The sequence below is a fragment of the Ruditapes philippinarum genome, unplaced genomic scaffold (genome assembly GCF_026571515.1).
Source record: "Ruditapes philippinarum isolate M1 unplaced genomic scaffold, ASM2657151v2 ctg1776_1_1_1_1, whole genome shotgun sequence".
In the NCBI taxonomy this organism is placed as follows: Eukaryota; Metazoa; Mollusca; class Bivalvia; order Venerida; family Veneridae; genus Ruditapes; species Ruditapes philippinarum.
The window spans coordinates 273,644-299,754 of record NW_026861636.1 but is presented as its reverse complement, the minus strand read 5'-3'; the positions used below and the strand labels follow the sequence as shown (position 1 = coordinate 299,754).

The following is a 26,111-nucleotide window of genomic DNA, read 5'->3' as shown; positions in this document are numbered from 1 at the left end:
AGGATACATTCACAGAGATCAAGGGCACTAGCCCTTTATTAGTGAATTAACTTATGAACAGAATTTATTAATGTATAGATTCTTGCTCAAGGAAACAACAGACTAGTGCTGACTGGTTTTGAACCCACGTGGCAAGCCATCCTAACATTACTAGTCCGACGCTGTAACCACTCATCTCGGTCATGCCGCCCCTTCTTATTGCCCTGCACCTAACGCTGCAGTGTCACTTACATCCCAGCAGAGCCCTGGAAGATGTCCAGGTAATCCGGGTACGACCGGGAACAACCGGAGTACATCCGTTACTCTGCCGGCAACGTCCGGGATGATCCGGGAACATCCGGCATTCGACCCCGGATGAAATATAGCTTTGCCGACTTTGTCCTCAACTCTGCTGGGAACGACCGGGGTTACACCGGGGAAGCACCGTAACTCTGTCGGCACAAACCGTTGATGATCCGGGGTATGATATAGCCGGTAGAGCTACGGTAGAGCCCCGGTGAATGCAAACAGAGCCCCGGTGATTGACGGCAGAGCCCCGGCGGATGCCGGCAGAGCCCCATGAGGATAACGATGGAGTTACGGATGATCCCGGTAGAGCCCCGGCAAAGCCCGGTTCATTTCAAAAGAATCACGACAATTTTTGCGATGCTTGCACTTGTTTGTATTAAAACTCTTCCCCATTTCCGTTCTGTCCAGTCTTGCATAAGGGTTATTCAGAATATCATGAATTACTGCCCTGGAACAATAGATATTTTATTAAATGGAAATTATGTATGAACGTAATCATTTTCGCGCGTTTTCAATCTACCAGGGTTCTACCGGGGCTCTGCCGTGATCGTCCTGGGCTCTGCCGGGGCTCTACCTGGATCGACCGTAGCTCTGCCTGGATCAAGCGGGGCTCTGCCGGCGTCAACCTGGATCGACCGGGGAAGCGCGGGCATGAAACGTAGATTAACCTGGGCTCTGCCTGGATGGTCCGGAGGGCATCCTTGGTGGATAGTTGGGAATAGTAGTGTTGCCGGGGTAAGTGTGACCACAACAATAATTTCACCCCGGATCGCCCCGGATCATCCCAGTGGTCCTGGGCTGTGACGCGAGTAAGAGTGACCGCAGCTTTAAACAGTCTCTATCCAGCCCATAGTAACAGGTAAACTGGAGTTATGACGTAACAAATATACAAATTCGTTTGAAATAGTTGAATGTTTAAACATTAATTTAGAAAAGAATATGTTAGCTTACTTTTCATAAATTAAACATACATAAAAGTGATATTACAATGTAGTTGGTTTATCATAATTAGTAATCACACGAACTGTCTCTGATTAATTAATATCAGCTTTATAATTAATTTCAGTACATTTAATGTGGACATCTTGCAATCTAAGCGCTGAAGAACTATGTCTTACGTAATTAGAATACAGCAACTGTGTTTATGGGCCATTTAAATATTTATTTACGGAAACATGTTGCTATTTTAAGCACATCGCACGTGCACAAATTAATGTTTCCAAAATGCATTCATGAAATGATTGACCGAGTAAACCGACAATTAAGTTGTAACATACAATCACAATCTAGTTTCTTAAATACTACATTTATATCCTGATGAAATAAATAGCTTTGTTAACAAAACACGGTGGTTAAAATAATGGACAAAAAGTCACTTTAATGAAATGTTAGAGAAATAGGTGACTTTCCAAAGAATTTGGAATTCTTCCAAATGTTGTTTTGTTTACCGTCTTAGATGATGCAATACGAACGTCAGCGATTGGAAACGAGGCTTGTTTATGCATATTCATGAGGTATAGGCACATAGCCGAAGCTCTATATTATCTGATAAACGCTTAACCGAGGAAGATTTATAAATATAATAAAGGATTAATTTTGCAATTGTTGTTATATTTTTGGAATATTGAAGGCTTTAAGAGTGCCCGGGAATGCCGACAACTCCAGAAAAACTCACAAAATATGAAAAGGTTTGTTTAACACTTTTTCTGTATGTTAACCTCATGTTTAAACCAGTATGCGCTGATATATGATATATCTAGACGTGTAAAGTACAATCGTGACCTAGTTATGACATTGTTTTTATCGCTTTTGGCCTACATTTAACTTGTTAAATGTTGACTTCTATTGATAATGCAGCTATTCATGTAGAAATAGAGTGTTATTTGAAACCTAACATTGTAATAAACGCAATTTAAGAATGTATGTATTCGTTTAGCTTATATCGCATTCTCCACCATATTAACGTATTATGTAAAAGATATTTTATGCGGACTTGTTGTATAAATATCTGCTTAATATTGTTGAGTTAACGGCTCTTTGATAGAAATGGCATACTTGAAAAGTGCAAGAGCTACGTATTGATTCAGTGTTTGTTTGTGAAATGTGGCCATATTTTAGCCGATATTTTGATCAAAGTTTGCATCGAGCTTTTTGATTGGTTAATTTTGACTGTGTGGCCGTACACACCCTCATATTTCCTATATGTCCTTCAGAAAGGTCACCGCATCTAAAAATAGAAACAAGTAGGAGTCTGGTACTCTTTATTTTCGTAAATAACCTCATTAACCTACAAAAAATGTGTGCAATGTTTTCGATGGCGCTGTAACATTTCGTATAACAAAGTAGCAAAAATGTCTTAAAGGTCTTTGAACTTACTTTAATCTGCTATATAACAAGAATTCGCTAAAATATTTGTAAACTTTTGGCAATATACTTTGAAAATACTATTTGCGCAGTTTGTTTGTAACTGACCGAGGTTGAATAACCACAACATATATACTATATCTATATTGTTATTCACTAATAACGTTATGGTTAAGTATAATTCATTATAGCATGTTTCATTTATATTACATACGGCTAACTCTTCTTAAAGACGTATTCAAAATAAAGTAAATTTTCAAAGAGAAACAGAAACATGCGATGCTTGTGCTATAATGATAATAATTGTAATGTCTAACAGAAAAGATTAATCACTATGTTTCATGTTTTCAAGCAATTCTATTATGATGTGTGTCCTATACAACAATTGCGCTATATGACATTTCTATAAATAGTAGCTTTAATATTGATAGTATCTTTTGCAATAGTCTTTAAGATAATATTGGTAAGAAAGAGGTTTAAGGTATCCAAGATTAAACAGTGCGTGTTCTTATTCAAGCCGTCCATGACCTCTTACCATAATTCTCTTCCGTTGAGGATTACGTTTATTTGTTCAGTCATTGTATAAATTGTGTCATTTCAAGTTGAAGATTTGCCCCGATTTCGTAAAGCTGTTCTTTATATATACGGATGATATACTAATAAATATACTAGTAATACCAGAGATATGTGTTATACTGTATCCCCTTACATGATTACATCCGTATTATAAGATAACACATATTACATATAATGACAGTTTAATGTTTACACGACTACATTTTCATTACAAACATAAAGTCGGTTTGAAACAGTCAAACATAAAAAAGTTGTTTATAAAAATAACTGTCTGATTTTGCAACCAGATTACAAAAGTAACAAATAATGATAAAGTTGTGTTTACGCGATTATATTCTCATTGCAAACATAAAAAAGTCGTTTATAACAATCTGATTTTGCATCCAGATTACCTAATAAAGTTTTGTTTACATGCTTACATTTTAATTGCAATTATAAAAAGTCGTTTATAACAGTCTAATTTTGCACATTACCAATAATGATAAAGCTGTGTTTACATTTAGTACAATTTCACTGCCAAGATAAAAAAAGTCGTTAATAACAGTCTAATTTTGCATCCAGATTACATATGTAACCAAATTAATAATGATAATGCTTTGTTTACATGATTACATCTTCATTGCAAACATATAAGCGTCGTTTTGTTTTCATTGATCAGTTATTGTATCAGTTATTTTCATTCGCATATCTATTTGATATAGAAGCGTTTTAAGAACTCATAATGTTAAAATTGTCATGTATATTTAGTTGTGTACCATTTAATTAAGCATTTAATACAGCATAAGTGTAATAATGCGTAAGGAAAAACATATGAAATATCATTTATAACTTTCCCTTTAATTTACATGTTTGGTAGTTAATTTGTACTTTATAAAATGTTATTATTATATATCGTTATTATCATCATAATTAAGATATACATATGATGTAATTACTTTTTATAAAAAAAAAATCTGGAAAAGAGGTGATCATTCGGAAGCAATGAAACAACAATATTATATGAAAATTGCAGACTCGGTTTGATTGTGTCTGTTCATGAGAGATTATAATATTATAAAAGTGCCATTTCTTTCATGCCCCCTAGCACCGGCTAAAAGAGTATTTAATATTCAAAGCGGTATTCAATTTTCAACACTGACAATAAATATTAATTGACAATTTAGTAGAAAGTAGACATTTTATTTCATTCCAAAAGGCTTTAAAGCACGGAAATAAATAAAGAGGTTAAATCACAAAAAGTGTTTGACAACAATGTATTTACGATATTAAAAATCTTCAATTACAATTATATACATTGAGTATGTTTTTAGTTTGTATTATTTCAGTTTCAGTTTTTTTTTTATTTCCATAAGGCTTTTTAAGCCCATTTAGACAACATAAATAAATACATATATATGACATGACATATGTATAATTATGCAAGACCATGCAATGCGATTCCTTATTGTGTATGATAAATTTCTTCTGTTCTTATCTTATAATTTGAGAAGCAACAATAAATATCAACAACAATATTGTCATGGCATGTTGTTGTTTATAACAGTTTGATCAGGGGGTATTATAGAAAGGCATTTCATATCTAGAAAATGCCATTATTTAGATGTATACATTAATTGCTTTTGGACAGAACATTTTATCTTTGTTGTACTTTTACAAATAGTACTATTACAAAATAACAATGTCGATAAACATTGTTTGTATAAGCAAAAACATTGCATGCGCTTTATTAATTTGTTTATAAAACTCGAGACAAATATGAGGAAACAGTGAAAGTAAAGTTATAGCTTTATTTAAATGCAAAAATACCATTGTTAAGTCTTATTTTACTTCTAGTTGTAAAAAAGACAAAATACCGTACTTTGTAGTATTTATCATCATAACATTGAACATGACACATGAACTGGGGTTTTATTAAGGAATATTCCATAAAATAGTAGTAAAGTTATAATTTTGGGAGATCTTCAGTGGCTTATGGTTTTGGAATTCGCAAGCAGATACAATGGTATTTAATCATATTTGTACTATGAGAGATTTTAGAGTATCTGTAAAGTTTTTTTTTTCAAATAGTAATACCCTGTAATGTTGTTTTTAATTTGGGGATAAATAACGATGATACTTTTATAGTGCGTCAATAAATACGTTGACACCCTACAAATATATATAAAAACATGTAATCTTATTGACATATCAAACGATGAGTGATACCTACATGCAATGTACATTTTAATATTACTAAATACTAGTATACTTATAATCATCTGGAAATAAAGCGATCCTTTGGAAGTATTAAAATCAGTAAAATTACATGAAAATTGCAGACTCGGTTTATACATGTAGGATAATGAAAAAAAGGCAACATCGCCCACGCCTCCTAGCACCGGCTTGCGCGGTACTCAATTTTCAACATTCAAAAGTCTTAATTAAATTTGTACGCAGAAAAAAGTCAACATTTTCATTTCACATACTTAATTTTCACCATTATTTCCATTAATATACGATATGCTTGAACGTGTTATCTTAGAATACACATTTCTGAAATGTTGTAAAAGTTACTTAACTGAAAAAGACTTTTAGCATAGCAAAAAAAAGTTGAAACACCTTGAACAATTTACAGTCTTGAAGCAAGCGTATATGTAAACTTATTTACTATCTATAATGTGTTATAATATCTAAGATGAGTATAAAGTTATAAAGAAGGAAGTTCAAATAAATAGTTTGAATAGATAGTAGAGTATGAGAAATATAGAAACATAATATAATATATATTTCATTTTCTACTCAGGTTTGAATGTTTACAAGGAAGTTTTGATTCGATTCGACTATAATGCACAGTGGAGTAATCTCATTTTGTAATGTATTGAAAATAAACATTTTTATTGGCAACTCAATGCTTTTCAGCCGGTGCTAGGGGGCGTGGACGGCGTCTTGCATAAAACCAATACCTTCCATGAACAGATGCAAATTTATCAAATGTACAACATTTTCGTCTTTGCCGCAAGCGTTCGTTCTTTATTTATATTTTGTTGTCCTAAGATATAAAACCCCGATTTTTTGCTTCCCTAGGCATGCTATGCGGATATTGACATACATTTCCTCCAGTATAGTTAAACCAGCTCGCTCATCCATTCATTTTGACTGCTATTATTTGATGTCCCTTAAATAACAACAAAACTGTTTTAAAATGAATACATTGGCAGTCCACAAGGCAAAATTTAAGCAGGGTGAAGGTTGAAAGTACAAATTATAAACAGAAACTTCCGTAGCCTTGTGTTCTAGATTTGACCGGGTCATGTCAATATTTATGAAGATAACAATTGTAAACAAATTCAACTTGACCTTTCCTTACACTGGATGTGAAGACAGCTAATTAAAACTTGATTAAACCAATAAAATCTTGCCTTCGTAGCATAGATTCTTTAAAAGATTACATGTAGTAAACATTGTTTATTATTATATTATATAAATACATATAATAAAGAAATTATTTATTAATTTTCTTCCTATCTAGGGAATAATTGTTGTTTTGTTATGACAAATTATATATTTATTCTGAAGTATACATGTATAATTTTATGATGTGTATAATATGTTTTTCTTAATATCTGCCATGGTCTTGTTTTTGAGCACCATGAAAAATTTGTGAGTTCATCCAGATAATCATTTTTCCAAAAGACCGTTGCGAAATATTCATTTTATTAATAAGACTACTAGTAGAAAACAAAATGTCACATGTATACTTTGTTGCAAAATTTCAAAAAGGTCAAGGCCACAGATTTTAGTCCTGAATGTCAAACTCTAATGTATTTTAAAATTGATATACATTTTGTACTTTTTGGTATTGTTGTTGGTATAATTTTGGATATAAACATTTTAAGATTGTCTACATTCTTTTCATAATTGCAATTTTATGTTTGTGTTGCGTTGCGTTGAAGAAATATCATTAACACAAGACAAGTTCACATGAAAGCATACATAATATTTATCTTTATTAAGACTAAGCTGAGCTTGGAACCAAAATTGCTATCAATAATTGTTTCTTAGTGTATTTTCAAACGATAGAGAAACCAGAATCTCTAAAGAACACCCCTAATCGACAAAATTAAGAACATTGCAGACTCCGTTTGATAGAACCTATTCGCGGACGGTAGGGGTAAATCCAAGCTAACGTCCACGCCCCCCAGCACCGGCTCAAGCAGAATTCAACATTTAACACATGAAATGGTCAACATTTAAGCATGAAATGATAAAAAAATTGAACTTGATGACATCTGCAGATGTGTTCAGTACGATGGTCATATCTTTTTAGTTCCTGTGTCTTGTACAATAACAAAAGTGGAAAAGATTGTGAACTTTCCTGAAAATATACCATTTGTGATATTAAGAATTAGGTTATGAATAATTAAATATATGTTTATTGAAAAGTGTTTCAGTATATGTAAAGTGCAATCTTGAATCTATATAAAATAGTTTGCCATTATCAATATACCATTGATTGTAATGGCATATTCAATGCCATATTTATAAATAATCATGTTATATTCAAATTGCGTAATTACAAAATGTTATAACTATTAACAGACAAAGTTGTAGTCATATCTTATCGCTGTTGACATTAGTTATAATTTTCATTTTTTTGTGAATCTGATGCAAGCACGAGGTAGTTTCCTGCGTTGAATAGTAGTGTGTCATGCAGACGACAAAAAATGAGAAAGCTCATTCTTTTAATGGCATTCTTTGTAACGTTTTTTTTTCGTTTGGAACGTTCTCAAGAGTAATGGCTGATAATGTAACGACAGGTACACTCTGTAAAAAGTTTAACTGGTAATACCTAGGAGGAAAAACATAGCATTGCACAAGACGGTAATATATTACGATGTTTTCTTTTAACAACTTTATTAAGGAAGGACCATCAATCAAAAGAATGGAAACATAATTTCGTCACGAATCCGGGCCAAATCATGCAACAGTAAAAGACCGTTTGCAGATTTGCCGTGACATGATGTAGATAGCCGTGATATATGAAGACGCCAAGGTTGCAAAACAAGTGACATGATGCTTTGACAAGGATCAAAATATCTTTTTGTAAACATTGAGTTACACGCAGATTCTTATAACTTGTCACAGACTGGTTTTGAAGGGTACCGGTCATAACAGACTGGTTTTGAAGGGTACCAGTCATAACTTGTCACATGCTAGTTTTGAATACCAGTTAGATATTAAGATTAAGATACAAAATATTTCGTCATGATAAGACATTTTCTCTAAAATCATAATGGTTTTTCAACCCAAAAAAAAGATATACTTTTTACTTAATTATAATTCCTTTGAATTACATAATATTTGCAATTTAATTTCATTTCAACAACATACTATATTTGCAATCGATTTTAATTAAAATTCATTGAAATTTTCAAATTGGTTTTCCCGTTAGGACAATGCAAAGCTTTTGCAGCTGTAAAAGTAATTAACAAGAAAATCCATTTATTGGAAACGCTTCAAAATGAGTTATATATTGGCCTTTAAAATGTCTCTATTATATTGACTATGGGATATAACGACATTTTGTGGGTTGTTACAAAAAAGAGGAAAAAGAAAGAAAGATGCAGGTCATTAGCATAAAATTCAATAACCTACATTTGTAAATATAGGCCGCCATTCCGTTATGTCTTCACCGTCGTTGTACTTCATGATTGTACTTCATGATTTTACATCCAACGGTACTACGTTATATTCATACGCTGCAAGAAATTAGTCCTCTAGCTGTTACTTTTATAACTAGTACGCTACAATAAAACTGCAATTGATAAAATTTCATTCTGCTAGTTTTTAAGCAACCACAAAAAGCAAATTCTAGGAAAAGCTTATATCGTATGTAACTAAATGTATATATATGTATTAGCTTTATACAGCTGATCAGGAATAGTACAATTTCTATCTATACAGTCATCTTTTACTTGAACTACTTGCAACTTCCAAAACATGTTTAGCTCCGGCAATATCTTTGATATAATATCGTACACATACAATAAACCAAAATAACCTGTTTATTCTATATTTTATTTTATATTCTACTCCATTCTGTTCTTTGATTTATTCTTTATTACTAAATACTTTTCAATTCTATTGCATTGTATTCTATTTTATTCTTATGTTCTATTCTATTTTATCCTATCCTATGCTTTTCTGTTCGGATCGTGAAATAAATATTCCACTTAATCTTTTTTTTCACACATTTTATCATATCATACCGCCATTAGCATCATTAATTTGCTCTTCCCTATTTCATTTCATTCTACATGTATTATATATTATCATATTACATTATATTACGTTATATTATATCATATCATTATCATACCATTTTACATCATATTATCATTGTATTCTACCATACTATATCGCTCTTTCGTTCTTTCATATTTTCTTTCTTATCATTATGACATTATGACAATTATTGACATTATTTTATTCCATCACATCTTGTCATTTTCAATCTACATACTATTTTATTCTAAAATATTTCGTCAATATTTTGATATTGTACAATTATAATATATTATCATATCAAAGTATTTATCATATCATGATAAGTCTTTTCAGTTATAATTCTATCATAGTAAAATAGTGTTTGTCTTTTGAATAAAGTTGCTTATTCTTCATATTAAGATATGTTACTATAAGTTATTTGCTCCGGAGGGATCCTTTTCCTTTTTTCACAATATCAGATGTCTAGTGCCGTGTGGCAGCCGTAGAAAATTGCCTAGTACTTCTATTCAGTGTTGTTATATTTTTCTGGACCTTCGGGATCAGTGATTCTTGCACGTTAGAGTTCAAGCTTGAATACAGATTTAGCCGGTGCTAGGGAGGCAGGAGGGATGTTGCACTTTTAAGTTATCACTAACAGCTGAGTCAACCAATTCAAGTTTTCAATTTTCATATGATATTGTTATTATATTACTTCCGAGGGGTCATCCTTTTTCAAGATTTGTATATAGAAAATTGTTATGAATTTTCTTCTGGAAAGTTTTTCAAAAACATTCATTAATGAAGCTTTACACAAAAAAAATGTATGCATTTGTTGTTGAAAGAACGTATATGCAAACAAATAAGTTTTTAAAGTGCAATATATTACTGTTTTATGTCTAGTAAAAAATAAACCTTGCAAAACTTTAGTTTTCATCGTCTGCAACTGATATCTGTTTTATAACACACTAGGACGCTCGGTCAAGGCCGCTTCTACATATACCCTGAACTTGACCCAGTTAGTCAAACAAAAAAGTTCAGTTGTAAAGCTCTCGACGCTGTTTGTCTACCGGCGAATTTACTATTTATCCGGCTGTCAGCCAGTATATGTATATAACGATATAAATACAACCTGTACTTTCTTTTGTGTGAAAGCTATCAACCGGTTTGTTCGGGTGACAGTGTCTGCAGCCTTAACGTCGCTGGACTTAAATTAAAATGGATACGACATATAAAATTGATAAGGTAAATTCTAAAACAAATTCTTACTGCATGCAGTGAAAGTAAATATATGCTAAGCGCCGGTAGACAAGCTAGAAATAGAGCATTTACGTTATTTCCACAAGAGGCCAAAACAAAACATAGCAATTCTGCAGCAATGCTTTGGCCACGCAATAACAATCTGTCTTTAGATTTTGGTGTGGTTATGAGGGTGTATAGACATTAGTTTAAAACACTATGTATTCATCTCTGTTTGAAATAAAACTTTTATGCTTAATAGAAGTTATTACTTTGTTTTAAATTTTATGTGCTTTACTGTTCACCAATATCCTCTGGCATTGTCTTTAATTTGGTATATTTGTGATGCAATTTCAGCTAGTACCTCGTTCTTATAAATTTGTATTAATTGACCCTAGAATAAATTATGTACATGCTGTTTTTTCTGATCAGGTAATTCATGTTTTTGGATAGATTCATACCAAGCAAGTGATTATCATTTTCTCCCTTTAAAATTATCAATTTTTTTAAATGTCGTAACCACAAATAACTTTTATTAAGTATAAAATCAGAAAAATACGAAAATAGTTTGTGTAACTGATGAAATCGATGAATATCTGCAAATTTACAAACCATTCGCTTTTATCGCTGTTTAATTTATTAAAAAGCGACAACAGTGGTTTAAAAATGACATTAAAACATTTTAATTCACACAGCACTGATTGCTATTTTTATCAGCCTTTTAGATAATTGATTTATTGGTAACACAGTTTATATCATCTGTTGGTGAAATTTCTGATTGATTGGGTCAGTTTCACTAAGGATGAAAGTTAGACACATAACTACTTCTGCAATAGAAGTGAAAACGTAAGATCTGCTGGTGTTGGAAGACAAAACGATACAAGTTGAAATTACAAGTTTGCTATAAATAGATCGGAAGGAAAAGTTGCTTTTAAACACAATAACCCTGAATTGTATAGATCTGCAGTAAATGATAACGTTTCCGTTTAAATAGTATGGCAATAGCTGAACGGGATATCACCCTTTAATGTTATATATATTTTTGTTGTTTGTTTACATGTACATGCATATAAATATATATATCTTTATATCTGATTTTCCTTTAGGGCATCTGATATTATGAAATACATTGAAATTAAATAATTACAACGTGATATTTAATATTGTAATATCATGGTTGTAATATGTATATTAACGTTACAGCTAAGAAAAAAATGTTATTAATTAAATATATATATATTTATTTGATATATTGGTCGGACAAGATCCGTGTGGCAGCTGTAAAAAGTTTCCCCGTACTTCACTTCAATGTTGTTATATTATTCTGGTCCTTTGGGATAGTTGATTTCACCACTTTTAAGTGTTGAAAAATTATTACAGCTGAAACCGGTGCTAGGGGGCGTGAGGGATGTTGCACTTTTCATTGGTTGTCATTTTCATGTAATTTTGTTGTCATTGATGCTTCCGAGGGATCACTCTTTCTCCAGATTTTTTTGAAGACAATTATTACTATTCTTTCTCTCTGTACTAGATAATGATATAAAAAATAAAAATATTGAATTAACTAAATATATTTTCATGTTCAACTTATTAAGTCTACTAATATTTGTTAACATTTGCCTCTAAAAAAGATGAAGATTATCAGCTTTACAATTTATTAAAAAACTAGAGGCCTATATAGACATAAGAGTAACAAACAAATTCTAAATATCAAAATCCAAAGTTTATTTGAACGCAGCAAAAATTTAGTGTTGGCCACAATTTTCAAAATGGCCGATACTTATGCCGCAAAAATATTGTTTTTCGTAGTAATAAATGTAATTGTCGTAGTTAAATATTTAACATTTCTTTGCGTCTGTAATCAAAATTTTCTTCACAAAAGAATTCGAACGTTTAAAGAAAATTGAAAAATAACGATTGTTTCAGACACACTGGGACAGTTTTATGAACTATTGTAAAAGTTGTATTGCGGAAATTTGGATGAAAAGTGTTAAGATATGTCAACTTTAACTAATCTAAACCGAAACCTAGGTTTACCGTGAAAATAGTGATGACGTGAAATCAGAAATGGTGACTGCGTCAACAAACATGGCAATCATTTTCCGTAATCATTTGAAGGTTGATTTAGCAGCATTTGGTGACAACATGATGATAGCCAAAAATATATTTATATTTTCAGATTGAGGCGTTCGTTAAGGGGTTCAAACTGTCGTCCCTCACATACCGGCGGGTAATGCACCTGTTGAACGAGGAAATGAACAATGGACTCCATGCCAATTCAAACTATCTTGCCGACATTAAAATGTTCCCGACATTTGTTCGCTCTTTACCGGACGGGACAGGTAATTGTTGATTATTCTGTACCGTGTGTGTGTGATTATTCTGTACCGTGTGTGTGTGATTATTCTGTACCGTGTGTGGACAAAACTAAAGCAGAGTATGTATATCATTCATTCTTAACATAAGACAGTCCAGGCGTTCCATAGTATTGCATTTAATGCTCAAAGTTTGACTAAAATCTTAAGGGTCCTTTCAAATTTTAAATTTAAAGGTGTAAGAAAGGAGGCAGTTTGAGTCACATGCAAAGCTGTGAAATGTTGACTGTTAAAGCGTGAGACAAGCTTTCAAAATATATATGTTATAATAGTATAGTTTTAATTTTTTATAAAGTTTCAATAGAAACAGTTTTATCATAATAATGAACAGATATTAAATGTGGAAAAGCATTTTAGCCTGCATATGTGCTACTTTTCTAATTATAAAAGTAAATGGTTCAGGTAGAAAAATATATTTCAAGTTTTTTATATTCTTTTCAGAGAAGGGAAAATTTCTGGCATTAGACTTGGGGGGAACGAACTTCCGTGTTTTATTGGTTGTTATAAACGAGCGAGATGTAGATATTCAAAGTCAAACCTACCTCATACCACAAAGAATTATGCTTGGTACTGGTGTACAGGTAAAAATACCCTCTTGCAAATTGTGCATTTTATGCGTTCATTCACCTAGATATAGGATAAAGTATCATATTTTAAGAAGCGTTCATTTACCTGAATGTCTGTCGTTAGAAAAACATCAGAGCATTTCGACGTCTTATTGGAGCATGCAACTGTATAGTAATTTGAATATCTTTTAGAATATTTTCTAAATGGGATACTACAAAATGACATAATAAACGAACAAATATTAACATGAATACAACTTGAATACCATTAATCTCTTTTAAGAAAGATACTTAATGAAAATTTACTTATTCAAACAGTTCGCTTCAATTAAGCAAATATTGAAATACAGTATTCAAACAAATGTTCTTTCGACCGGGAAACTGTAAATATGTTTATTTTGCATGTTTTTTTCTCATTAAAAATTCAAGATTTTACTGAGTTCAAGTGACAAGTTGATTTAAACGTTTTTAATTTAAATTATGCAGATTGTCGGCAAACATTTTCAAACGAGGTTTTGGTAGTTTTCACTTTAAGCAAAACCTATTTTTCGTTTTTATCTTTTGCGCTTATGTCAAAGGAAAAAATATAATTACATCTTATTCTCTTGCAGTTGTTCGATCACATAGCAGACTGTATTAACAGATTTATTCACGATCACAGTTTAAAGAACGAAAAACTACCATTAGGGTTCACATTCTCATTTCCGTGTAAACAGGAAGGTCTGGCGAAAGCGAGGCTTTCAAAATGGACGAAAGGATTCCGATGTGAAGGCGTAGTGAACGAGGACATTTGTTTCCTTCTGCACGAAGCCATGAAACGAAAAAATGTAAGTTTTAGTGCTAATTCGTTTCTAGAAATAAATATTGATTTTTATGCCGATAACAATGAGGCAGTTATTTGTTTTGCATGTTCAGTTTAATACTACATGTACTTATTTTTAGCAAATTCAGCTTCAAAAGATCTAAACAAAACATATCATTTGGCCAACCTGACGTTGTTGCAAAACATGCGGCACACTACGTTAATGATTAAATGATACGTACATAGTGGAGACAGTGCCATTTGTTTTGTATGATTAACGTTAAAAGGTCTTATGTAAAATGCCAGTTACACGATTAACGTATGGTTCAGTGTCATGGTCGAATGGTGTCATGGTCAACTGTTTTTTTTTTCAAACAAGGGCAAAGATGTGACGATATGTGAAAAAAAAAATAAAACACATTAAAAAGAATAGGACACACTTAATGGTTAATACTTTTTTACTACATTGTAATGAATAAGCATTGGTTCGAACATTCCAGATGCTAGTATGTTAGACAGAACTTTGTCAACAGTTTGTAAGGTGTTGAATTTTGTTGTTGTTTCAAAAAGACATGACAGTCAACAAAGCAATCTAACTCAGTCTTTTGATCTTCTTACTTGTACTTTGTCTTTCCAAAAGACAGCGTAGCGTCATTGTGAACCTAATTTCAATAAAGCTAATCTGAAAACGCAGTAACTTATAAATGAAAAATAAGTCAGCCTATTCTCTCCATCATTGTGTTGTTCTGACCTACATAAACATTTGATTCTATTATTCGAAAATGTTAAACAAAACAAGAATTTTAGAAGGCTTCTCAAGAAATTGAACAACGTCGTTATGTTAGATTGCTTCTTGTCTCATTTCCGGTGCAATCGTCTGCTAACTTCCGATTATCAAACGTTTATAGTGTTTCTGCAGCCATTTTGTAATGACAGCAAACATGTCATTTACCTTTGTTAACGTTCTACGAAAATTAAAAGATTTTTCTTCATTTTTTATCATCACAAAATATTACATGATTCTGTCAGTAAAGAACAATGTATGGCATCTGAAAAGTGACACGGTGCTCTGATATTAAAAGCATCAGCTAAAGCTATTTATTATAGCTGATGTTGATTATATGGAGAAATCTAATTTAAGCAATTTGGAACGTTTTTTATCCACTTTTGAATTGCTATAGAAAAAAACCTGGAAAAGCTCATTTATCTTGAATAGAATAAATACACATACGGGCTACATATTGTGTCTATTTTGTATATTGTGTCTATTTTGTAAATTTCCATCTTTCAGACAGATAAACATATTAATTTATACAGGTTCACAATTTGTTTCTTTGTTTCTTTAGGTTTTAATGTAAAAGTCATTAAATGATCAATTTTCGGTTTGTTTTATTTTCAGACATCAACGGTTCAAGTTGAGGTTGTGGCTATAGTAAACGACGCCGTCGGGACGTTGATGTCGGCGGCACATAATGACAGGCATTGTGAAATAGGACTTATTTTAGGTAAGAATTAGCAGTTCTTGTATAATAAATTTCATAAATAAAAAAATAGGCAGTATTTTCAAAAAACATCACAACTCTGTTATCCCATATTAAGACAGGAAATAGATGATTTTTACCAAAAATATGAAAAAAAGGTGCGTATTTGAATGTAGACTACTGTTAAATATGATTCTATTTCTGTTATATGTAAATATAGTGTGTATGTACATGTTTTCGGAAAGAAGCTTTACACATCAAGTATACATGTATATGTAGACCTTCGAATTTCCACCTGATAATAAGCAGACAGTAACCACATAGTAATAATTTCAAAAATGTGTGATAACATCAACAGTGTTTGTCTGAGTAAATGTTACATCAGACATACAAAGGTGAAGGTCAACAAGGTAATGGGGCTTAGCGTGACAGTTGCCAATAATAACACTAAACTAACCTACTGTAAAACATTGATCACGTGAAGTAGTAAATAAAGGCTCGGTGTTTGGTCTAAATACAGTACTCTAGCCATTACTCCACCATGATGTTTTGATTTAAAAGACGCGTGCTCCATTTCTTATCTCAATGTCAATGTGAGAGTATTAAAAGTAGGGCGATATTTTGAGTATTGTTCAAACCTGAATTAAAGCACATTGCAAACAATGTATCAATTATCAATCTGTATAAATAAATATTTTGCAGTCTGTTGATTTGATGAAGAAAAACATCGGTTATAAGTTCGTGAAAATCTGGCCATACGTGTTTGATACATATTTATAAGATTTAAGATACTTTTAGATACTAAAAAGACAAATTGCCTAATAGATTACAGTGTAAATGATACTCGTATACCAATTTTACACCATGATTTTACACTAACTTTACGAGCGACCAAAAGTCATCAAAACGAGGATTTATTTTGGCATGAAAAGCACAGTCGCTATTTTACGACTTACAGAAATATTTTGATAATTCTATGTTTAAGAAGGCCAATTGTTGGGTGATTTGAACGCTGAAATTTTTTTTTGTATTATTCAATTTGACTTCACTTCAGGAGGTCTATGAAAAGTTCTTGCGGACCTTCTATACATGTTTTTTCATAAGTATAATATTTACGTTGGTCAGCTTTACAAATCTATTATTCCCTGGCCATGGTCCATATGGAATATATTACATGTAAACAAAGGTTGCTAAGGTTATTCATAAAAATGGGCAGCCTTATGAAACAAAACAAAAACTATTTTAACTTTACAAGTGTAAACTTCTTTCGGAAATTTCTCTCTCTTTCGAAATAAACATTTCCCAAAGGATGAGAAGAAAAAATATTATATAATAATGAAAAACAACAACATTTGTTCAACTCCCCAAAGCAATTTCCAGGTAAACAAGACCAATATTCTAATGGCTTATCGATTGTGTATCAATGACGTCATGTTCGTGATCAAATGATATTAAACAGCACAAAGTATGAGTATCTTTTTACCTCATTGCAAGGAAAGAAGATACATCATGCGAAATCAAATATTTCTAATCGTTTTTATCAGGAAAAAACAGAGACAAATGAGCTGCCGATGAAAATGTCTTAGAACATCATGCATATTTTATAATACTTCTTACAATTCCATTAGTCGTTATCAGTTGATGCTCGCGAATTGTTAAAGGCACAACACGTTCTTAAATGCTTTATTTTATAACTTTTGAAAAGCTTTTTATTTTTGGTGTCCATTTATAGTTTCCAAATAGTTACTTATTGGCCAATTGCCTTAATCATCGTTTACTTCTGTTGCTCAGCGCTGTAAAAGTGATTTAGTATTTTGTAATGATGTCACAATATTACATTGTTTTTTTGTATTTTATATTTTTACACAAATAATCCAGTGCTGCTGTCTGCAGGTGATGAAGGGCCATTATTTAAACGGCTTAAAAAAAACTCATGTTCGCCCTTTCTTACGAAAGAAAAAAAAATCTTGGTATGTTGTTCCTTTAAGGACAATTTGTACATTTCGATCTTTTGTGTTATTGTTAAAGCGCCTAAAATTCAAAGAGATGATTGAAAAAGAAAATTAACTTTTCTGTTTAAAGATTTAAACTAGATCATGCGGATTATCCTTTCATCAGAACATAATTATCATTACGTATCCAGAACTAAAATGGTAGAACACTTGTTATTATGTACAATACCCAAGTGATCCCTAAAAGGTTTAAATCTCTTCCGAAAAAACATTACAATCAAAGAGGTCATTTATATTACGTTAGAAAGGAACTATTGACGCCACTCCTTCAACATAAAATGATATGATTTGCTAGGATAACATGAAGTTCCTAAAGATTCTGCAGTTCTTTGCACGCTTTAAAGTGACTCCACTGATTTGTTTGTTTGTTGGTTTTTTAGGGGGGAGGGGGGTTGTAACATGACGGGATCGAGCTTACTGATCCATTTTGTGTATATCAAGACTAATACCTTGTCTGTCAATTTTCAGATCATACGTCCACTCCGTTTTTCTAGAATAATTAATCTAACTGTGAAAAATGACCCAAATTGAAAAGCGTTGCGACAACGCTTTTCTGAGGAAAGAAAAAAATACGATTTTTAATTTATTTCTGAGTATATTTCTTAACAATTTCTTGCATATCATTCTGTTTTAAGTGCCCCAGCGAACTACTACGTAAGAAATCCAAATTTTATGTTTTAAGGTTTTTGGACACGAGTATAGTTCCTTTAAGACATTTAGTGATCAATGTTCCTAAAACTGCAAGCCAGTTATATTTGTAAGTTTCTCAAACGAATAAAAAAAAACTAAAAGTACGTAGGCTTAAACTAGATCAAAAATCCCAATATTTGTAATACATATGATAACTCAAGGTGAGCCAGCAGTGAATGCTGTGAAAGACTGGAAGATTTTGTAAGCGTTCTTCGTTGTTTTTTTCTTCCTACCTGAGAAAAGGGCAAGAATTAGCGGAATGTGTTTTTGGAAAGCTTATGTTCTGGAGCTGTCATTATTTATCATTTAAACATCTCGTCTGATGCAAGAATATTGTTTTTGTTCATTCTTTTTCTAGAGCATATTACTTTTATTGCGTAATATGTTAAATTTGCTGGCATAACGCTGTATATATCGTTATGCTAATGTTCATAATGTATATATTAGCAACTTGCAATTCATCTTCTGTAAAGCTATTATAAAATACGTTTTAGTAAGCTGCACCTGTTATTCATATATTGTAGTATCAAATCTCGCGGTTTATTTGAATTTCACGCGAGATTTTAAGAAAGAAAATAATTTGCTTCTCCTTATGTTTTTCCTTGTTCCCGAATCTATGTTACTTTTTTTATATTCACCCTACCGAGACGCTCATTTGGTGTTAACGATATTCAGATGGCTTCTTTCATACTTAAAATTTTCACATTTCCATGCCGCTTTTGCGACTCCGTCATGGAGCTTTTGCGACTGCGTCTGCTGGACGGCCGGGCATATATTTCAACGTGACGCCATTGGCGGTATAGCAAGGCGTAAAAAAAATGTTAGCATTACACTATAAGCGGGTCAGTTTTAAGGTGATTATTTTTTTACTGGAAACATGTCTGTTTTTAGATACCTGATAAATAGAATATCATATTTATATAGCTTCAGTATTTAATATATTGAATTCTTTGAATAAAGAATATTATGATCGCCAGAGGCTGGCATAAGATAATGTTATTCAACTTGTTCAAGTATTTCAGTATCATGAAGTAAGCTTTTGTTTATTGATATAGTATTTAGAGGTAAATACTTGGTTGCTGCTCGCCATTATGCGATAATGGCCCGAAGATGTGCATAATGGCCGCAGACCCGAAGGACATAATGAACTCAAGGGCCATTATCGCATAATGGCGAGCAGCAACCAAGTATTAATAAGTGTTAAGTGTAAACAATCGTTGGCTATTAGTTCAAGTTTATAAAAGATCATTAGGTTTGACAGTAACGTTAAAAAACGATATCTCATTTGTTAAAAGTTCAAGCTTTTCTCATGTACATTAACAATTCGGATACCGGATCCAGATATAAAGTATATAAAGCTTATATAAAGTATATAAATCCATTTGCACAATGTTGTATATTAAAATAGATTCGCTCTGATTATTTTCAATAAAATGTGTGGCGGGTCCATAGTAAATAAACAATAGTCTAATTGGTATAATATTGACTAGTTTTTAAATCAATATTAATGTAATAATTATTTGAAGTAATATAAATGGATAACTAGGCAGGTGTTACAATGTAACAGTCTAGATGTCGGCCTAACTGTAGAGTAGAATGTCATGATAGCTTCGCGTGATCATAAAACCCTGTCTGGCAAGACTTTAAATTACATATGACATAACACAGTCATCAACTTAGTTAATTTATTAATTTAGCGTATATTTATAAAACAGTAACTTTTATAGAATTTATGGTGGAATTTTCCTGTTTATCGTTTCTCATAGAAATCCAAGTACATGTAGTTACAACGATGTTTCTGTAGTTTGAATCTCGAGTCGTTTCCCTAGAACTATAAAGAAGAAAATGTTTACGTCTTAAGTTCATTTATCAACCGCTTGGCCTCTTATATAATGAAAAAAGTGCGTTATGGAACAATAGGTACTGATACAAGAGACAGGAACACAGTTTTGTTGTAATGTGTATAAAAGCCAACGTGTTAACTTGAAACTTAAGCTTTAAATAACCTGTTTTTATTTTATTTAAAAAATGAAGTGAATGTTACCTTGCTTTAAGGAAGCATTTCAGAATGTTTAGTGACAAGATGAAAACTGAGTATAATTAAGTAGACCAATGACAAGATGAAAACTGAGTATAAATAAGTAGACCATTTTAAAAGAACCAGGATGCGATGTTACAATGTTAATAAATGCATATCGTGTAAGAAGTGTCAGATATTTATAGCGTGAATGTTAGCCATGACATAGTTATTCTAAATATTCCTCATGTATTAAACTGTGAGATCTAAGCTACTTTGAATACTTCGTAACTGACACGTGCATAAATGTTTATAATAAATGCTGGCATCTAGTCAAAATACTAAATGACACTTAATTGTGTGTCCTTTTTTTTAAGAAAAAAAAATATTTATAAATTGTTTGGCGTTTTCTGGTGGAACTGAAAAAACCATGGCTGGTCTTGTTGCTTTGAAGGATTTACATAGCGCAAAGGTCATTCTAAATACCCTAATAGTCCCATGCATGTATGTTTAATAGCCGAGACACATATGTAAGTTAAACATTTTGGGGAAAATGCATCTTTCTATATCAAGCGAGTATGATACTTCGGTAATGACAACCGCAAATGTTTAAGCGGACAAACTTGTTAACGTATGTATGTAATGTGTAGTCGGCATTTTGCCTTGGCCTAAATTGGTACGTTTTTACAGTCATTCAGTAAAATCACATGCTGTGAACGACGGCCAGATAAAATATCAAGTAGCAATACTTTACTGTAGTATTATTTACACAATTAGGTTAAATGGAAAAATTTATTTTGTTTCTGGGGTTTTACTTACATTGGTTTTAAGTTTTGTTTTTTGGATATTCACATCTAATTGTGTATACAACTTACTGAAAGACTAGATATAGCGTTATAAAAAACATCTTTAAACATTGGATGAAAAAAGCAACACTTGCTGAATTTAACATTATTTTGGTATTCAAAACAAAACTTTATATTTCGGCCTTAAATATCATTTCAAATGCGAGGGTTTAACGTTTAAAGGTTAAAATTTATCCCAAGGACAAGGCAAATAGTATACGTACTGTATGAATGTAGTAGATCATTAATCAATGTTGCTCCAGTGACCTGGCATATCCTGCTCCCGTTTGTTTATTTTGGGAAAATAAATCGTTAAACATGTGACATTATGCAAAATATATAGATACTTATCAGAGGACAAACGCACCAACTTGTCCTTGTAATTATAGAGCACAAGATTGGCATGACAACAGCTGCAGACAAAACGTACTGAATTAATAAATAAATGTCTACATGTAATTATTACTTCAACGCCATACCGGTCTCTTTCCTTTATACCAAGGCCGGACTAATTTTTAACTCAGAAATGAATAATTTTGTTCTATCTTTGGAAAAGGGCAAACATGAGTTTTAAAATATTTATATAATGGTTTAATTAAGAGAATGTTTGAAACTTATCGTCTGTGGAAAACAGCGCTGAATGTGAAATTATTTGTCTTAAAAGTAGCAAAATGTAAACAAAGTAATATTTTGACTTCCATACCAAAATACAAAATCACTATATCTATACTAATTGACAAAGATGTTTCAGGTACTTAGCCAATGAGAACCATTTTGGAAACTATAACGGGACACATATAATTAAAAAAAAACTTTTGAGAAATAATATTTAAAGCTGGGGCATTATGGACCTTTAAAAAGTAAAAAAGTATAATCGTTCATAAGGGGAAGCTAATTATTTCAATTCAAGTGGCATAACTCGGACTACATTATAATTTAGCTCCCTTCCACTGTATTTTATTGTATGAATATAGATGTATGTAGTTAAATAAAATAAACAAAAATATCTTCATACAAAAAAAAAAAACTGCGTCCAATTTCAGGAGACTGTCTACATGCACAAGATCCATAACTTTTGCTTACAAAATTATGCCAGTTTGAATATTATTAGAATTTTCAAAATAAAGTACTACATCAATGCTTTCAAACTTAATGGAACAATGCGGCATAGAGTCTTTGATAAACACAGCAAACCATTTTGACACAATACATCTTTGTGTCTTACTGGAGTATTAGATGCTAAGATCAAAAAATTTCAATATTAACTGTTAAATACATGTATATATTCATATATTTTCAGGCACTGGTTGCAATGCATGTTACATGGAATCTCTACACAACGTGGGATTATGGGAAGGTGATTATGACCACCCAGAACAGGTTTGTACCAGTACAGCACTAATTCTTACAGTACTTTGTTTTTTTGCATGGCATTGAAAGTACAGAATATTTCAAGGTTAACACATATATTTAGATAATGTACAGATATCTTTGTAACAGATTTTGTAAGTGACAAAGGCCTGGTAACAAAGTAAACATATATAATCAGGTAACATAATGTTACACATACCGTCATGTAACACACGTTACACATACTGCTAGGTAACATAATGTACACATACCGTCATGTAACACACGTTACACATACTGCTAGGTAACATAATGTTACACATACCGTCATGTAACACACGTTACACATACTGCTAGGTAACATAATGTTACACATACCGTCATGTAACACACGTTACACATACTGCTAGGTAACATAATGTTACACATACCGTCATGTAACACACGTTACACATACTGCTAGGTAACATAATGTACACTTACCGCCAGGTATAATGTACACATACCGCTAGATAACATAATGTACATTTGTACAATATCTATGATAACAGGTATTAATCAACACGGAATGGGGAGCGTTTGGTGACAATGGTTGTTTAGATTTTATACGTACAGAATACGACCGTGAACTGGACACATACTCCATAAATCCAGGAAAACAAATGTGAGTAGTCACTTCTTAGATTTACATACTCGTGTTTTCAAGAATTTAATTGCATAATATACATGGTTATATTGATTTCTTGGCTCGCCATAATTGGATGAAATTGATTTTTTTTTTTGTAAAATAAAATATCTGCTAAACAAACTTTTTTCTATTAATCACAAAGGTCTGTTTATTCAAATATGTTTTGTTTTAATAGTGTTATAACCATTAAAGGCACATGCCTCAGAAATCCATAATTATTAAATCTTTAGAAATGTAAAACATTAAATTTTGTTTAATGATGTTTTAATAATGGATTTAAAGCATTTTAGCTGTTTAACAGCTGAAGAATGTAGTGCTAAACGTGCAGTAATATATTGTTAAGATAGCAAAATGTAAACAAAATAGCATGTTTTGTTAAGATAGCAAAATGTAAACAAAATAGCATGTTTACCTCCAATATATTAATTGCCTAAAACAAAAGAAGCAAAGAATGTTCATCTTTATGGCAAATAACTATTTTTTTAATTGAAACAAGAAACCAACAATTTAAAGTTTTGTAAAATTAAAAATGATAGCATTTCAAGGCATAATGGGCCTTTAATCTTTCAAGTGGAGTCTAACAATTGGAGCTTTAAAAAGGCCATAAACTTGACTGTGGAAAATGTTGTGAAAGCATCTTTTAAATGTTACCATATTTCAGTTATGAAAAGATGATATCTGGTATGTACATGGGAGAGATAGTCCGATTAGCATTAGAGCGGCTCTCTATGGAAGGATTGTTGTTTGAAAGTGCCGACCAAGAATGTGAATTGTTTCACAGAGGCAGATTTTTCACTAAATATGTGTCAGAAATTGAAAGGTATGATTATGAAAGGGATGCTTGTAAATATGAAAATGTTATTATGCACTTTATAATGGGTCAGGTGGTAATTTTGGTATATCGTAACTTGTGTTTAACTTCTATTATTTTTGTCGACTTAATACGGACAACGCCGCAAGTCAAGGGGTTTGCAAACCCTGGCCTTTGGCTTTCCCGGCTATAGACAACACGTGTTTATTTAAAAGGAAATGAAATTTAAAAAAAAACTTAGTATAGATTTCTATATCTATCTGTAAAATTTTCAGTGTACGAAAAAATGTAAATTAAAAAATGAATGGAAATGTTTTATCTTACTTCCCCGTTCATTTACATATATATTGGCTTTGCCTACTTTCATATTACAATATTATATGTAAAAATGTTTTAAGTGTATTTAACTGACGATGATAACAGCTTCTAGTAAATTTCCATTTGTCTTTATCTCGATTGCATCAGGAAAATACGTGCCAATTCTCATGTTAGTTTGTCTGCTCCAAGTCACTCAATAATGCAAGTATAAGAACGGTATGATCTATTTTTGGATATTTACACATCTTTGTTAATATCATTTTTCAGTGATCATGACGAATTCTTCAGAAACACAAAACAAGTGCTAGATGAGATTGGTGTCACAAATTACACTTCAGAAGACTGTAAAATTGTCAAGTATATTTGCACATTGGTGTCTGCGCGCGCAGCTTTCTTGTCGTCTGCCGGTTTGGCGACGCTCATCAATCGTTTGAATAAACCGGAAATGACGATTGCTGTTGACGGGTCACTCTACAGATTCCATCCAAGATTTCATAACTTAATGACACTAAAGATACAAGAGCTTGTGAAAAAGGGATTGCGGGTAAGGTTACATTTATATAGTATTTGTTAAGTCGAAACTCGGTTAAAATGTTGTTTACAATCATTCATAATGTGAGCCTATGATCATGAATTGTTTACAATTTATAATGCCGAAATCGGATAAAGCCCTAAAGTTATATAATGAAAAGGCATCAATTTAATCATCCTTAACAGAGAACTTCAGAAATTCTTAATTAAAGTCCCAGGCCTCCCGGTTAGTAAAGATGAGTCTTCTAAAAATACTTTATATGGGAAATGAATAAATATCCGAGATCCTGGTGAAACTTTGGATGAATCGGCAAAATATGTCAAGATTGAATATTTTATTACCAAAGTCCTTTTTCCGTTATTAACGGAGAATAATATATTTCTGCGCATTTTGACATCTGTAGATTGTTTGTATCTTTTTAGAAATAAATCAAATTTGACAACATTTTACTTGATATACCAATTTTAAAAATACAAAATTGAAGGCGAGTTGCTTTATCTCATGTAAATTACTGTTTTGTTGATTTCTTTCCAGTTCAAGTTACAATTGTCGCATGACGGAAGTGGAAAGGGGGCTGCCTTAGTTGCTGCTGTAGCAATGAGATTAAGAGACATTAAACAAAATCAGTGTCCTGCTTGAAAAAATACTCTTCAATATGGCGCCACTTCCGGTCGCAACTGCATTAATACCACGTGGGATTCATCCGTTTATAGACTGTCGTGATACAAACTTACTTTATAAGAAAACGTATAAACGGATCCACATAAGTTAGACATAAGTTAGTGCATAACTTCACCTCAAACATTGTTAAGAACTCGAGTTAAACAAAAAAGGAAAGCTTTTACATTTTCTGCGCATGCTCAAACAGAAGAATTCCATTGTAATAGTACACACTTTTACTTTCCCGCCATTTG

The 26,111-nt window shown here is 32.0% G+C and overlaps 1 protein-coding gene across 2 annotated transcripts; it reads left to right on the top strand.

Annotated features, from left to right (window-relative positions):
- The first annotated feature begins 1,811 nt into the window (after positions 1 to 1,811).
- On the top strand, positions 1,812 to 25,895 carry LOC132716372 (hexokinase-2-like). Of its 2 annotated transcripts, none has more exons than XM_060699636.1 (10): positions 1,812 to 1,976; positions 12,890 to 13,052; positions 13,527 to 13,666; positions 14,263 to 14,478; positions 15,853 to 15,958; positions 22,799 to 22,878; positions 23,400 to 23,512; positions 24,198 to 24,356; positions 24,933 to 25,209; positions 25,732 to 25,895. In XM_060699636.1, exons 1-10 carry the CDS (start codon positions 1,938 to 1,940, stop codon positions 25,834 to 25,836), a joined length of 1,398 nt encoding a protein of 465 aa, XP_060555619.1. In that variant the 5' UTR covers positions 1,812 to 1,937; the 3' UTR covers positions 25,837 to 25,895. The 2 variants fall into 2 exon arrangements, with proteins under 2 accessions (XP_060555619.1, XP_060555620.1); XM_060699637.1 differs by lacking the exon at positions 1,812 to 1,976 and adding an exon at positions 10,555 to 10,716.
- Positions 25,896 to 26,111: the final 216 nt, after the last annotated feature.

What these genes read in the sequence shown, in the direction of transcription:
- LOC132716372 (XM_060699636.1), top strand. Translation starts at nt 1,938, where the DNA reads ATGCCGACAACTCCAGAAAAACTCACAAAATATGAAAAG. An exon ending in ATAAATCCAGGAAAACAAAT is followed by an intron (nt 23,513 to 24,197) that starts GTGAGTAGTCAC and finishes ACCATATTTCAG; the next exon opens with TTATGAAAAGATGATATCTG. An exon ending in TTGTGAAAAAGGGATTGCGG is followed by an intron (nt 25,210 to 25,731) that starts GTAAGGTTACAT and finishes ATTTCTTTCCAG; the next exon opens with TTCAAGTTACAATTGTCGCA.